This window comes from Eulemur rufifrons, chromosome 3, assembly GCF_041146395.1.
Source record: "Eulemur rufifrons isolate Redbay chromosome 3, OSU_ERuf_1, whole genome shotgun sequence".
Classification (NCBI taxonomy): Eukaryota; Metazoa; Chordata; class Mammalia; order Primates; family Lemuridae; genus Eulemur; species Eulemur rufifrons.
The window spans coordinates 75,533,583-75,549,401 of NC_090985.1; the positions used below are offsets into that span (position 1 = coordinate 75,533,583).

A 15,819-nucleotide genomic window follows, 5' to 3' on the forward strand; every position below is an offset into this window, starting at 1 on the left:
AAAATATGATAGTGGACCATCTTCCACTAAACCACAAATACCAATCACCGATTCATTTAAGTCTGCCTTTCCTCTCAGTTCTCAGGAAAACATTTACTTTCTTTCATCTATGGCAATTTCGGACACAAAAAGCTTTATCTTTGGCCTGACCATGGCCCCTTGACAAGATGCAGTTGGGCTTTGAAAACACATTTTCCTAGTTACTGACATTTCTGAGCTTACTTAAAAGAGAGCTACCTTGTTATTCTCCAAGAGTATCCTAAGCTACCTTGTTTATATACCACCAACATATTTTGCATAACAAGCCCTTATATGGACCTTACCTTGTACAGGAATTCGTCTAAGCTGATTACATTTATTAACTCATTAACCTACAAAACAACTTAACTGTTAGATAGATACTACTGTGATTTCCATTTTACAGATGAAGAAACTGAGTCACAGAAAGAGGATGAGTAAGGCCATGTAGTCAGTAAGTTCCAGTGCTGGGATTCCGGCCCAGGTGCTCTGGCTCCTGAGACCATGTGCCTAACTACTAGCCCACCTGCCTCACACCTCTGTCCTCCTCTACCACCTTCCTGGTACCGGTCTACCCACCTCTTACCGCTGATCTTGACTCTTCCTGGTCAGAGAGAGACAGACCCTGCTGCCTCTATCTATAATCATTTCCCAAACCAACTAAGCGAAGTTTCTTCCAGTGGAGATGAAACCACCTTAAGGACCCCTCCCCATTCTTTGCAAACACCCACTGATACTGATTCCTTCACCTCTTGGCTGGCCCCAGCTATTCCATGCTTTAATCAGACACACCCATCTCTTAAAATGCTCAAACCATTTTCTCTCTCTGAATTCCTAAATGCAATATTTACAAATAAAAATTCCAACCAGAAAAATGCCATGATCTAAATGGGGTTTGGGGACTATAAATCCAGTGGCGGTGTCTGAAGGGGAGCAGGGGAGCGTGTGTGGGGGGGAAACTGCGTGTAGAATTGGGTGTTTGTAACTTTGTTAGAAACTTTCACTTTTGAAGTCATACAATACTGTAAGAGCTTTGGGAATGGAAAGGAAAGGGTGGATTCAAAAGGCATTTCAGAAAGAACAATGGATTGGACTTGTGGGCAACTGCCTCTAGGGATAAGGTAGAGAAGGGAGTTAAAATGATGCCGCTATTTTGGGCCCGAAAGATTATAATGAGAGTGTCATTACCTGAAATAGGTATTTCAGGAAGCTAATCTGATTCAGGGAGAACAAAAAGTTCACGTTAGAATCTTCGTCATCATCCGTGTTCAACAGTTGGAAGACACCCTAAGTGAGCATTTAATGAGTCCCTTTCAAGTATCTAACAGAGCGCATGATGTTAAATCTCCAACAATAATTAGCTGAGGCTGAGAACACCTTTTACACTGGCCTCATGGAGGTGCCTGCCAGAGTATATGATAAATAAGATCCTCCTCAGCCCTTCCCCTACAGGGGTGGAATTTGGGGTATGATTTGAATGTAAAGAGTATGGCTTACTACATAGCCTAACCCCAAACAATTGCAAACAACTTTCCTCCGTCACACCTAAAAATCCTCAAAAAAGTGGCAAAGTCATTAATTGTATGGCAAACTGGTTATGTGCTTGATTTCCAGGCTTGCTCTTACTCATATTAATTTTTTAAATAACAAATTCAGTCTTGAGCCCCCACCCCTATTTGTTTGTTCAAAGGCCCGGGCAATGCCAGTAGACAGTCTACAGATTGAGCGGTGAGAGCAGAAAGCTGCTTGTAATTTAGCCGTTATAACCTGGCACTCAAGGTAGAAATGCTGAAGTAAACGCTGAAAGAGTTACACAGTGCCAAGGCAGCTCAGGGGGCAGGGACGGCCTAGGTTGGTGTGTTCAAAGAGATTGGTAGACAATGCCATGAAACAGTATTTTAAAAATCCAGATGACTCTGATGATTTGGGGTCCAGGAATGGACCCCAAACCTCGGATAGGTACACCCTTCCCCATTTCACACAAGCTCCAGAGCAGTCTCCATGCACATCAGTGAGCACTGAAATGACTTGCAGCAAAGCTCTGCGTTCAAAGTCTAACTTTGACCGACAACCTTACTTCTAGTAAAGTCTACTCTCCTCCCCGCAGAGGGAATAAACCGCTAAGGCTGAAGCGTTTGCCCCGGCGTCAGAGCCAACTGCTCTGAAGCGCCAGATTTTCGGAGACTGAGGGTAGGGGAAATAAATCCAGTCCGGGTTTTGTCTGAACTGGGGGGACCGGAGGGCTGCGAGGAATGGCTCGCGAAGAGGGGGGCGGTGGTGGAAAATACACAACACAAACAGCTCGCGCCGAAGGACGGCGGCGGTAGGCCCGGAGCGCGCGGGCGCAGCCGGCCGGGAGAGGCGCGCGCGGGCCCGGCCGCCGGCCGCATGGAGCGCAGCGCGGCCCGCGGCTCCCGGGCGGCGGCGGCGGCGGCGGAGGCGGCAGCGCGCCGCTCGCTCACACCCACCCCCGCCCGCGGCCGCCGCGCCGCCCCGCCGTAGCCGCCGGCCGCCGGCGTCCCCGCGGGCCGGTCCAGCGAAGGCGGCGCCCGCGCCTCTGCAGCCAGTGGCAGCTGCAAGTCCGGGCGGGCGGCTCCTGCAGCCCCTGGCAGCCCTGCGCCCCGGGCGCCTGCGGCCACAGCGGCCGCCGGTAGAGGAAGAGGAGGAAGAGGAGGTGACAAACTCTCCGGCTCCGCGGCCCGCGGCCCCGCGCTCAGGCATGCAGGCGCGGCGTCTAGCCAAGCGCTCCAGCCTGGGCAGCCGCCGGGGGGGCGCCGCGCTGCAGCCGGCCGGGCCCGCGTCCGCGCCCGCCAAGGAAGCCTCCCTGCCCGGGCTCCCGCCCCATGCCCCGGGCCCGGCTTCGGCTCCCGCCCCCGCCCGGGAGAGCTGGAGGCCGCCGCTGCCGCCGCCGCGCGGCGCTGGGACCGGCCCCCCTCGGGCCGCCGGGTCCGCCGCCGCCTCGTCGCCGGTGCTGCTGCTTCTCGGGGAGGAAGACGAGGACGAGGAGGGCGGGAGCAGGCGGCGGAGAGGGCTCGGGCGGGTGGAAGAGAAGCCCCGAGGGGGCGCGGAGGAGGAGGATGACGACGAGGAAGACGAGGACGAGGAGGTGGTCGTCGAGGTGGTGGACGGCGACGACGACGACGAGGATGGCGAGGAGCGTTTCGTGCCCCTCGGACCCGGCCGTGCGGTCCCCAAGGGCCCGGCCCGGGGCGCGTTGAAGGTGCGTGCTGGGCGCGGTGCTGCGCGTGGAACCCGCCTGCCCGGGGAGGGGAACTGCCCAGGGCCCCGGGGCGAGGCGCCTGGCTGTGGCCGGGGACTGGCGACCCAGAGAGACCCGGCCCGGAGGGGTGTGTCAGGCGGCGCCAGCGGCAGCGCTGGGCAAGGCGAGGGAACTGTTGATTTGCTTGCGCCTCGGGCCCCCTGCACCTCTCCGAGGCGACCGCTCCCCCTTTCCTCAAAGGCCGGGTCGGGTTTGATGCCTGGTGTGGGTGCCGGAAAAGGGCGCTTCTCCCCGGCGGGGTGGGGAACTTGGAGATCGGACGAGGTAGGCGCCGGTTTGTGCCTGGTGGGAACTGACGAGGGAGGGGGGACTGACGAGCGAGGAGGGACTGACGAGGGAGGGGGGAGTGAGATTTTATTCTTCCCCAAGGAAGCAGGACTGTCCTCTTCTTATTTTGAGGGCCATTCAAGCTTATTGAAACTAGAAAGCAGCTTTTCTTGTCAATTTCTCAGATCCTTCTTCCACCCGAGAACAATTGTTGATGAGTTTCCATCACAGGCGTTTGTGAGAGAACCGGTAAACCCAGTACAGCAATAACCAAGCCCTTGGTTTCTACATGCATTTTGCTAGCAGCCTTTGGCATTGCCCCTCGCCCTCCCGTGTTTAAACTCGACATCATTTGGCATGTGAGGTTTTCCTTCCTCAAAATTGCAATTAAGAAAAAAAGAGGAAATCGGAAAAATAAAGGGCGGGGGAATTTGGCATTTAAAATGGATGTGAGTTTCTGCTGAGAATTCTAGCGAAGTCCCCCTGTGCGCTGAAGCACCGAGAGATCTTTCCGTTTGTGTATCTGCAGGAGATAAGGGGTTTATTATTACACAACTGACTGGTTGGGCTTTCAGGCATGCGATTGGACAAAGCAAACCACGTTGAGGTTCATGCACGGTGCATGTTGCTAAGAAGTTTTGAGGGCAGCAAGTGGTAAGCAATGGAATGAGTGATTTTTGTCGAGTGGTTCTTAAAAATCAACCCAAAGCTATTTACTGGAGTTTTCGGATGGCATTGGCATTTCAGGAAGAAAAAATACATAGACAAATGAGTTTAATAGATAGAGACAAATCTTTGGGGGCTCACACAAAAAAGGTGAGCTCCTCAAAACTTTAAATTGCATTTCCAAAGAAGTGTTAAAGCATCAGCAATTAGAATAGCCCCAGGGTAGACATGGGTACAGATTTCCTTCCTAGACCACCCTGGAAGTGCCAGCTCTGGGAGTGAGAAATTTTCAGCAAATAGACATTTGGGGTGATAGTTTTTGACAGCTGCTTGTTGAAATCCAAACCGTGACCACACTCATTACCGTGATCTGCTGAAAAGCCTGCATTGTATGGCTACAGGACATAGCTGGGTTTGAAATTAAGTCACATGGTGATAGTGACATTGAATAACAAAAGTAGTGACTCCTTGGCATTTTTGCCCAGAAATACTGAAAATGTGTCTTGTGGTTTGAATAGTGATTTTGCACAATTTGTGATAGAAACATTAATAAATGATCTATGCTCCATGATCAAAGCAAACCCAATGTAGGAAAAAAATCAAATCTATAAAAACAGAATAATTCAGGTGTGATAATTCACATTATCAAAAAAGATTTTTCACATCTCCAAACAAATTTCTTTTACATTCTTTCAAAGTGGGCTTCATTTTATAACACTTTGGCTTGCCTACAACTTTTCAGAAACTTATACAGTATATTGCATAGTTTGAGGTATTATTTTATTAATATTTTATTTTTTACCATTTTAAAGACACTGCATCTGAAGAGATTTTCTAGTTGAATATAACAGGATAACTTTATTATAATGTATATAAGAATGTTAACATCTTAGATCTATTCATGTATTCATTTATTCAATAAATATTTATTGAGCACTTGTTATGTGCCAGTGCTATTGTAGAACACAGCAGTGGACACATCTTCCTGGTGCTCACATCTAGTGAGAGGCATCAGAGCAACAATTAAACAAATAAATAAGCAAGCAAGCATGACACTTCTGGTTGTGATGCACTCTGTGAACGAAACAATGATATCGTAAGTCTCAGGGGAAGAAGAGAAAGCTACTATGGGGGAAGACCTCTCTGAGGAGGGGATCTGAGACACTTAGCTTTGGAAGATCTTTCCAGGCAGAGGGAGTAGCAATTGCAAGTCTTGAGGTGGGAAGGAGAAAAAGGTGAGTGTGGCTGGAACTTGGTGGGTATGAGATGTGTCAAAAAGGCGGGTAGGCACCAGCAACACAGAGCCTGGTAGGCCTTTTGAAAGTATAGTGTTAAGTCTTTGAAAGGTTTTAAGCAGCAAAGGCATATGTCTTTGTTTTTTTTTTTCAAAAGATTGTGCTGTGTGGAGCCCAGAGGACAGCAGTGCAAGCAGGGAGACCAGCTGGGTACTGCCCCTGCTGCAGTCCAAGGGAGAGGGGAAGGCAAGTTGGAGTTAGAGGTTGGCAGGAGTGGAGTTAGGAAGGAGCATATTCAAAATCTATTGTGAGGATCGATGTGCAAGAACTGCTTGATGGATTGGGTGATGAGGGATGAAGGAAAAGGAGGAACCCAGGATGAGGCCTGATGTACAGGTTTGTTAGATGTGCCATTTGCTGAGACTGGGAAAACCAGGAAAGCAAAACTCAAGTGTTCTATTTTGTACTTGGGAAGTCTGAGATGGCGATCAGACATCCAGGTGGAGGTTGCAGTTAGGTAGGTAGATGTAGGGGCTAAGGGGAGAGGTCAAGCCTGGAGAGAGGAACTTGGGAGTCATCAGCATGTTGATGTCATATGAAGCTTGGGGACTGCAAAGAGAGTGCCTTGGGCCAAGAGAGGAGAGCCTTGGGCCAGACTTTGGGCTACTTAGGTTTGGGCGTAGGAGGAGAAGCCAGCTAAAATGGTTGAGAAGTAGCAGCCAGGTAAGTAGAAGGAAGGAAAACTAGAAAATGTAAAATCCAGTAAGCCAAGAGAAGAAATACTTCCAAAAAGTGGGGAGTAGTGAACTGTATTGAATGCTGCTGGAATATTGGGTAAGGAAAGGAGAGAGACTTGTTTATTTGGATTAGATAATATGGAATTTCCTGCCATCTTTGACACAAGAAATTTCAGTGATGTGCCCAGAGTGGGCTAAGCATCCAGTGGGAGGTGAAGACATAGGGGACACATATGAAAAATTCTTTTTGACAAGTTTTGTTGGAAAGGAGAACAGAGAGGAGGGGGAGTAGCTGGAAGGCATATGGTCCAGGTTTTTTTTAAAGATGGGATACAGTAGACTAGTGACTAAAGCATATTGGGAATTATCTGGAAGAGGAGATAAGTGTATTAGTTTTCTATTGCCATGCAACAAATTACCTCAAACTTTTTGCCTTCTAACAGTTCTCACAGTTTCTATGGGTTAGGAGTCTAGGCTTAGCTTAATTAGGTCTGCTGCTAAGAGTCTCACAGGCTACAATCAAGGTGTTAGGTGGGTTGAGTTCTCATCTGGGGGCTTAACGATGGAAGAATTCACTTCAGGCTTACTCAGTTGTTGGCAGAATTCATTCCTTGCATCTGTTGGAGTGTAGGTCCCAGAGTCTTGCTAGCTCTTGCCTGGAGCCTGCTGTTAGCTCATAAGAGCCCCTGTTCCCCCACGCCCACTTCCCTCAGTTCTTTGTCACGTGGGCCTCCTCAGCATGGCCTCTTACTTCATTAAGCCGGCAAGGAGACTCTCAGGGCCTGCCTGCCAGCAAGGTGGAGTCTTCCATAATGCAGTAATCACAGAAGGAATCCTCAAGCATCTTCGACATATTTTGTTGGTAAGAGGTGAGTCACAGGTTCCATCCACACTTAAGGGGAGGGAATTATACCAGGGCACGAATACCGGGAGGTGAGTATCATTGGGGATCATGTTAGGGAGGAACCTCCAGGCAGAGAGAAAAGGGAAACTGCAGGAGGAAAGTGCTTGAAAGCTAAAGGGAGGGGACCTGGAACCCAAGTAGAGGGTTGGCCTTTCGGACATTTCTTTCATTGAACTGGAGAGAAGGGCGAAAACGAGGGCAGATGTGGGCATGTTTTCTATATTGGATGATGGTCAGCTGACGGTACTTGTCTGATGGCTTCTATTTTCCCTATGCAGCAGGAGGGAAGGGCATCAGCTGAGGGCGAGGGAGATTTGAAGTGAGAGCTGAAGGCATGAAATAGTGTCGTGGGAGAGTAGGAGAGCACATGTACTAGGCGATGACAGAGTTGCCAGCGGTACCAAGTACCCACCTGAGGTTTGTGGTTTTACATTTACAGTGCGAGCAGTTTGTGTGTGTGTGTGTGTGTGTGTGTGTGTGTGATTTTCCCTGACTTTATTCCATTGATTCTTGCATAGAGTGATGATAATAAAAATAATCCTAGCTAAATTTATTGAGGGCTTCCCATGGCCAGCACTAGTCAAAGTGTGTATGCTCATTTAAACTTCATTACATATCAGTGAGTCAGGCATTATTGTTATCGCCTTATTTTACAGAAGGGATAAGCAACTTACATAAAGACACGCAGCTGTTCTGTGGCAGAGCAGGGATTTGAACGCTGGGCAGTCTAACTCCAGAGCTATCAGCCTTGTGCATTATACTGCATTGCCTCTTGTAGAGAAAGAGGAGAGCTGGATTCAGCAGGGGTGGGGTTTAGCCAGGTGGGTGAGCAATGGAAAGAAAGAGAGGGGCTTATTGTTGAGGGCATTGGCAAGCTGCGACTATGATGATGGACTGTGGGATATAAGAAATGTGAGGACAGGACGAGGGCAAGGGATGGTGAAAACATCATGGGTCAGTGGGTTAGAGAAAACAAACAATAAAATCGACAAAAGAATGGGAATGAAATCCATGACAATTTGGGCTCAAGAATCATATTCATACAAATGAATATTTGTTGAATACTTATGAGACAGGAATCTATATGAAAAAGGATCTGATGAGAATTTATTGCTTGGGAGTCAGTATGGCTCCGATTCTCCGACTGAGGATGCTGACTTAGAGGTGAAATGTCATACTTCAGGGCACATGGTCACAAGTGGAGAGCGTGGGTTTGCATCCATAGCCTGTGCTTTAATCACTGAACTGGGATCTTCCTATATTTATTTGGAATTTATATGCCCATTTATTTCCAGCAGGATTTGGGATGGCTGAGGAAATAGAGAAGCTACTAAGTATATGAGATGTATTGCTTCATTACTATAGTGGACAACTGATTTAGGCTTTAAATGAGACAAGAGAAACTTTGTATTACATGGTTTTCAATTTCTGGTGAAAGAAAGCTTACACATTTATTTACAGTGGTAAGATTCCTGCACAAACACACACACACACACACACACACACACTATCTCAACCCCCCCAACCCCCAGCTAATCTCCTGGGCCCTTATAAGGTACACTGAGTAGCACAGTAAACAATATCTTCAACTAGAGTTTAATTAAAAAACAACAACAAAAAGGGCAGTTTTTCAAGCATAGGAAGGATTCAGTAATAAGTTGTAATTCAGTGAAGGGAAAACAGCAGTGGGGCTGAGGTATCAGGGCCCAGACTGTGCTCTGCAGTGCTGACAGTTCAGGGATATGAACACAAGAACCTGAGAGGTTGGTAACATGCTGGTAAAATAAATGTAGGAAAAACCTGGCCACAAAAGACTGCTAGAAGTTCTACCAAGATTTCATCTATTGAAAAACTTGGGAAGAAAGGCCTTTAAATGAGATAGTATATGTCAAAGTTCCCACTTCCAGTGCTCAATAAATATTAATTGAATGGAGTCTGTTTCCTGTGTGCCAGCTCTTCAGGGATGGTTAACACATCTATTAGACTATCTTTTGAATATCAGATGACTTTAAGAAGCCTTTGGCAGGGACTGTGCAGCAAACACTGAATTCCAATTTCTAACAAGTATGTGTCTTACAAATGGTCTGTGTTGGCTCGAGCAAAAGGCATATGCTTAAGATACCAGACAAAGTTGTCATTCATTGAATCGTAGACTGCCAGAGTTGGAAGGGAAACAGAGATTATCTAGTAATCTAATACCCTCATTTGACCACTGAGAGCACGGACACTATGCAAGGTGGAATGCCTTGTCCGGCTCGGGCTGCCAGCAAGTTAGGTGGGGCCAAGATTGGTGCTCTGGTCTGCCAACTGTTGCCCTCCTTTCTAGGTTAGTTTCTTGTGCTCAGGAATGATCTACAGCTCATGCGGTCAGAGTTGTGGATAGAAAAATCACAATTTTCTGAAGTGATCTATCACTCCCTGCTTACGAACTTCTATTTTTGGAATGCTTGTCCTTTGTAAAATACCTCGGGTAGAGGTGGCCTTACATGTGGCTGTGGTTTGTGATGGGTGGGATCCTCTGTGAATCCTGCTTGGGCCAGTCCCCCTCCCTGTGAGGTTCCCAGGGGACATGTGTACTCAGAGGATGACAACAAATGGGAAAAGAGCCCCATTTCATTGTGAAGCAAGCGCCCATAATCCCTGATGTGGTGCACGTAGTAAACTTGCCTAGGAGATGTAATTAAAAGTCAACCTTAACTAGGGCCTCTTTTTCTTCACCAAAATTTTACTAGTTGTCGATCATGGAGTGCCCCATAACACAAACATTAGAGAGAAGAAGAGAAAGATAGAGAAGCCAAGCCCTGCCCTACCCCCTGCCTCTTAGTAAGAAGGAGCCAGAGTGAGCCACAGCCCTGTGTGTGTTTGAGCTTTTAAAATTCTGCAGCCCTATTCATTAGTAAATTTGTCCCTATCAGAATAATGTGTCCTTCCACATCAAGAGGCCTTGGAGGGGAAAGGAATGGGTACCTTTTCCTCCTCACTTCAGTGTGTGACACACGAAGCAACCGGTCTCATCACACTGACTTGACGTAATGTTTGCTAAAGTCAAGCAAACCTGACCTTTCAGTTGCCCTGTGCTGTCTCATCTTAAGGTAAATCATGATTTCCATCAGGCTTTCTGAAATACCTGAGAGTACCTGGAGACCCTTATAACCAACCTTCTGGCCTAGCCAAATCTATGCTGTTGAAATAAGGATGATTTTCTTTGTGTTTGTTGTCTATGCTTCTACTCATTTCCGCAGTGAGGAGATGTGTATTGAGGGCCACTGTTTACCAGGTTGCTGATACACAGGTGGGAAACAGCAGTAAATAGCATGACTTCCACTTCCAGGGAGCCCACCGGCTCGCACATTCCTGCCAAGTTGCCTATAAAGAGATATGAAGTTCTTTTCCCCTTTATACCTAGAAAGATCAAGATTAGATCTTCCCAGAGACTTTACTTGGTAACCACAATTTGGGATGTAATTTTGAAATGTATCTTTAAAACAATTGTAGCCGAATAGTCCATATGAAGAAGATGCTGTGGTTTGGCCAGGAGGTAATTCCTGAAGAGCTGGTCAAAAGATGAGTTTAGATCACTAAATTTGGGAGATAACCTGAGTTGCTCTTATTTACTAGATGAAATGGAATAGAATATAACCCTGAAATATGTGTTAGAGGAATTAAAGTGATTAAATTCTTCATTGAAGACTCTGTTTTGAAAAATTCAGTGTTATAATTTATATGTAGGAAACAGGCTTGACTCTAGAGTTTTAAAGGAGGGTCTGTAATTTTGGGGTCAGAGCTTTGCAGTGACATACAAGAGGGGTTTGTTCATGTTGCAGAACACCATGGAGCCTTGAGGAGCACAGAAGGGCTCCAGGAGGGCTGATTTAAAGTGCCTTGTTTCTGTGCTACACACAGTGGTTACCGGTGACATGCTTGCTTTCTTTATGTTCTTGTGATAATGGAAGGTTAAATGAAAGTCGGATCTCCTTGATTCACTCTAATTGGAGATGGCTAGTTGAAATAAGTGAATGTCAAAAATGCTTCTACATTTTAAATTAAAATCAGTTTTTAACACATTAACTGCCACACTAGAAAAAAAAAAAAATTCCCTGGGGCCATGGTGTTTTATTACAAAAACAGAATAAAAACTTTGAAAACAAAAGGATCCTTTCTAATTTAATGAAAAATTTGTTATTTTCTTTATTATTTTCTGTGCATAAGTTATATGCAACCCATACAGCACTAGAATCAATTTTTACACTGCATGCCAGTTGAGTTGTATGTGACTCACAACATGCTTATTGAATTTGTTTCAGAAAATTGAGTCTTCATATGTTTCATGAGGCCTTGGGCTCAAAAGTAGCGTGAGTTAGATACAACTCACATGGCAGTTACTGTGTTAAAAAGTAACTGTGTACCCTGAAAAAACCTGATAAAACCTGCAGATAGGATAATTTTAGTCCATTAATGTAACCTCTATTGTGAGTGTGTTAGTAAGATGGGAGAGAACAGGCTTAGGTCAAAGCAGATGATCCTTCCTGCCATCCCTCACCCCACGTTATCTCTCTGTAGATCAAGACGCAATATCGCCCAATTCTGGATTCAAATTCTTGCTTTTCCACTTGCTAGGGGCGTGGCCTTATCAAGTTACTTACTGCCTCTATGCTTCTGTGTTATCATCTATAGAACTGGGATAATATTATTCCATCATTGGCTATTATTGAATATGGTCCAGAGGCCTCCTGAAATTAGACATGGTTGGTAGTTTATTTATTTTGGTTTCAGAAAGGAATCATTTGTAAAATTTTGTGCAAGAATCCCAAATCCTACAGTTATTTGATTGTTACAACCTCTTCCTTGTTCATTCTACCAAGGTATTTCAGAGAGCTGCTTCCTGAAATGACTTCATTCATCTGAACTCTGTGGTGTTCCATCATAATATGTGGTGAGCTTTAATCTTCCCTTTCAGCTCAGGAAGCTGTGAGTCATTTATCTACCTGTGCAAAAAGGACAGAGACATTTTATCTCTTATGTTCATCAGTCTGTTCAGATCTCTAGCTCTTGTGTTGGAGAAAACCTGGCTATTATCCAAAAGGGTAGGTGAGAAAGGCTTACCACACACATTGAATCCGTTTTTCTGTAAGCTGCTGTGGAAATAAAGTGATGTCACCTTCTAACTTTAGTTTACATGTGGCTGAGAACCTCCGAGGTGGGGGTTTGCCCTTCCCACTCCTGTGCGTTGGTGTCTTGGACTTGGACTTTTGTTTGGTGAAGGAGTCATTCTTTGTTCTTTAGGTAGATGAGAATGGGTAGCCCAAAGTGTATCTCCAGACTCATACCTACTTGCTTCTACTGTGAGGGAGATGTCCAGAGGAGGGGAAAAGGACTCAGTGGTTAATCAACTTCGGGAAATTCTGCTTATTAATAAAAGTGGAGATACAGATATTTTTGTTATAAAATATTTTAAACACAGAGGAAATTGGAAGAGTAATATAGCACTCATATACCTATAAAGAAGTTACTAACTACATATGCCAAGGGCCATTTTGAGTTTCTAAGAGGGTGAAATAGGATGTGACATTTACATATTTATTGGACTGTAGAGACTTTTTTTTTTTCCCTAGAGCATCTTTCCTTTGGGATGCATTTTGGGAAATTCTGGTTTATAATTCCTTTTCTCATTGGCAAAGCCATGGATAAGTGTCTTTTAGCTTAAGATAAATAACTGAAACTACACTATTAAAGCAATAAATTGTCAAGCACATTTCACAAGCACAGAGAAGGGTTAACGTGTTGTTAGTGAGTCGTATAAGCTTTGAAATATTTTTCCTCATAAAGTTGATAACCTCTTTGGTATCGAGTTTCTAAAAAAAGAAAAGGAGTACTTCATGTGGTAAATTTTCACTTGTATTGCTGTGAATACCATTCTTGTGTGTGAAGTCTGAAAATTGGTAGAGAACACGACCGTTCTTGATAAATCAGTACTCACGATGGGTCTAGTGGGCCAGATAGGAGGGTGTGAAAAGTGTTATCATACCAGAATTAAAAAGTGCCAAGAGAGCAGAAAATCACAAGGTGTTCATACCCAGGAAAGTTTATTTAATAATGTTTTCCACATTCTAAAAGAAAAAAGGATTGAAAACATCAGGACAGGCTAAATGAAAGAACATATAAATTTACCAGGATAGTAGGACTGACACACATTCTATCAACAGCATTATCATTTTTACAAGTAAAAGGGTTAAGCACTTGTGAACACTGAATACCACATCTAAGGACTCTTAATTGGGCATTCAGCATGCATTTCCATTTTCCTAACATATGATGCATTATAATTTATTGAGGGTCCTCATAGCTAACCTCATTTGATACTCGGTAACCTTGGGAGGTAGATGTCATCCCCATTTTATAGATTTGGAAGATAAGCCTCAGAGAACAGGGCAGTTTCTGTGGAAAAAATATATACATGAGTAATTTTATACTAAATGACATAGATATTTGTCAAACATTTCAGAAACAGTTGGGACCAACAGATTTTTAAAATAATTGGAATTGGTACCTAAGCAACAATGGAAATTTAAGGAGAGAGGAGACTTTATTTTGGAGTAAATTATAAATTAAAACAATGTAAAATACAATTTTTGTAGTTGTCATATACACTTTCATTTAGCTTGTACATGCTTTGCAAGTCAGCTGCAAGCGCTTACTGAAGACTCAGCTTCACTTATTTCTATTAATTTGAGTTAGGATCCAAAGTTTGATTTAAAAACAATTTTTTTAAATTCAAGTTTTTGAAAATGTTTTCAATTAGCAGGTTCATATACTTCCAACTCAAAGTGAGTCTAACAAAATATTAGAAAAGTAGTCGAAATATTAAGAAAAGGATCTTAGAATTTATGGAAATGAATATGTGAAGAGTATCTATTTGAAAGAAGAAGAGTTTTGTTTCATCATATATTAGTTACAGTAAAAATTCTCGGAAAAGGGGGGAAGGGACCACTGAACCTATGTAAACATTGGACACTCTGGCATCTTAGGGTGGGGGTGAGGGGTGGGCAGTAGGGGAGAAGCCACTAGAGGGTTTGAAATGACCTGACGTAGGGTTTATGGAGAGAGAGCAGAACTGCTGTTTGCATTTCTTGTTACATGAGTGCTTGGTGGGTGTTTAAGAGGTTCTGAAAATGCACTGTTAGCCATCTGTTGGCTGACAGCAATTCTTTTAATTCTTTATTCTTATTCTAAAAGAGATCTGTTAAATAGGTCTTTCTCTCAACTCCCTATATTGATTTTTGTCACGTGAATTTTTCTTGCCATCTAGCACAGGGGTTATTTGGGAAAATTATTTTTGCTTTAAAAATTATAATAGAAATGATGTGGTTGTCATTGTAAACTGTGCCTATCTTTATGTGTTAAAATTAAGATACCTCAAAGATGTTGGTTAAGCTCATTTACAAGTTGATGATTTGATTGTTTAAAACTTTTTTTTTTTTTTTTTTTTTGCTATTCAGTCTCATGGTTTATTGGACTTTAGTAAACTTTGTGGATGGTGGTATGTTACTGAGATGGGAAGGTATGGAGGAAGAAAAGATTTAGGTTGCAAAGCGGACTCAAGTTCTGTCTTAATGGTGTTAAGCTGGAGATGCCCGTTAGACCTCCACATGGAGATGTTGAGTAGGCTGGAGCTCAGTGGAGAAGATGGAGCTGGAGATGGAAATTCAGAAGTCTTGGGCTTGTGGATGATATTTTAAAAATGGGATTGAGGGATAATACCTAGGGGGTTAACAGGTGGAGAAGGGAAGATGACTAGGACTGAGCTGTGGGTCATTTCAAATGCAATGTTCCATCTGTCTGTCTTTCAGGTGTATTGTGTTTAATTCACACCATATAACTGTCCTTTTAAAAATGTACAGTTCACTGTTATTTAGTATATTCACAGAGTTGTGTAGCCATCACCACAACCTAATTTTGGAACATTAGTGTCATCTCTGAAAGAAACCTTCTACCCGTCAGCAGTCACTGCTTCATACTCCCTTACGTGCAGCCATTCTAGTTTTTTACTTTGGTTTTCAGTGTAAGACTTTATTCATTCATTGTAATTTCCTAGGAAAAAAAGAAGGTAGTAGAGAGTTAACATGTGTTAGAAACATTAGGGGAAGTGAGGAAAAGGAAGAATCTAGGACAGCAAAATCAACCATCCAATAAAGACACTCCAATGATGGGGTCACCACAGCCCAAGAGGGTTCAGTCTCCTGCAATTCAGGAATAATGGGGAAGAAATCAGCAAAAAAGACACAAACAGGTCCTCATTTTCCTTCCCCACCCTTCCTTCTTGTAAATTCAAGATAAAACTTTGATTTCTAGCAGTAAACATAGAGTTGAATAACATCCAATCTACATCCTATTAGATAATGTTGTGGCTACTCTGTCATTGGTTTCTTGCATCAGCAGAAGTGTTCCTGAGTGAATTGGAGAGATATTCTTCCTTCCGTTCTCAATCTCCTCCTCCAAGTTTCTAAGTGGAAGACCCTTCCCCTACCATACACCCCTCATTTCTCTCTACCCTAGGTTTTGAGAGTAGTAACCAGACTTGGTCCATACAAATCTAGCAGTATAAGTGTTTAACATGAACACAATAAGGAAGGGACTTCAACCAGATAGATAGGGATTGGAAATGAGGGCTACAGAGTTCCTAATTTATTTAGATTTTTACACAATTCCTTTAGA

At 44.0% G+C, this 15,819-nt stretch overlaps 1 protein-coding gene across 1 annotated transcript in view; it reads left to right on the forward strand.

Annotated features, from left to right (window-relative positions):
• The first annotated feature begins 2,737 nt into the window (after positions 1–2,737).
• Positions 2,738–15,819, forward strand: part of ZNF704 (zinc finger protein 704) — a 205,384-nt gene continuing 192,302 nt past the window's right edge. The window contains exon 1 of the mRNA XM_069465503.1: positions 2,738–3,238. Within this exon, the coding sequence (XP_069321604.1) occupies positions 2,738–3,238 (501 nt within the window). The remainder of the gene's footprint in view (positions 3,239–15,819) is intronic.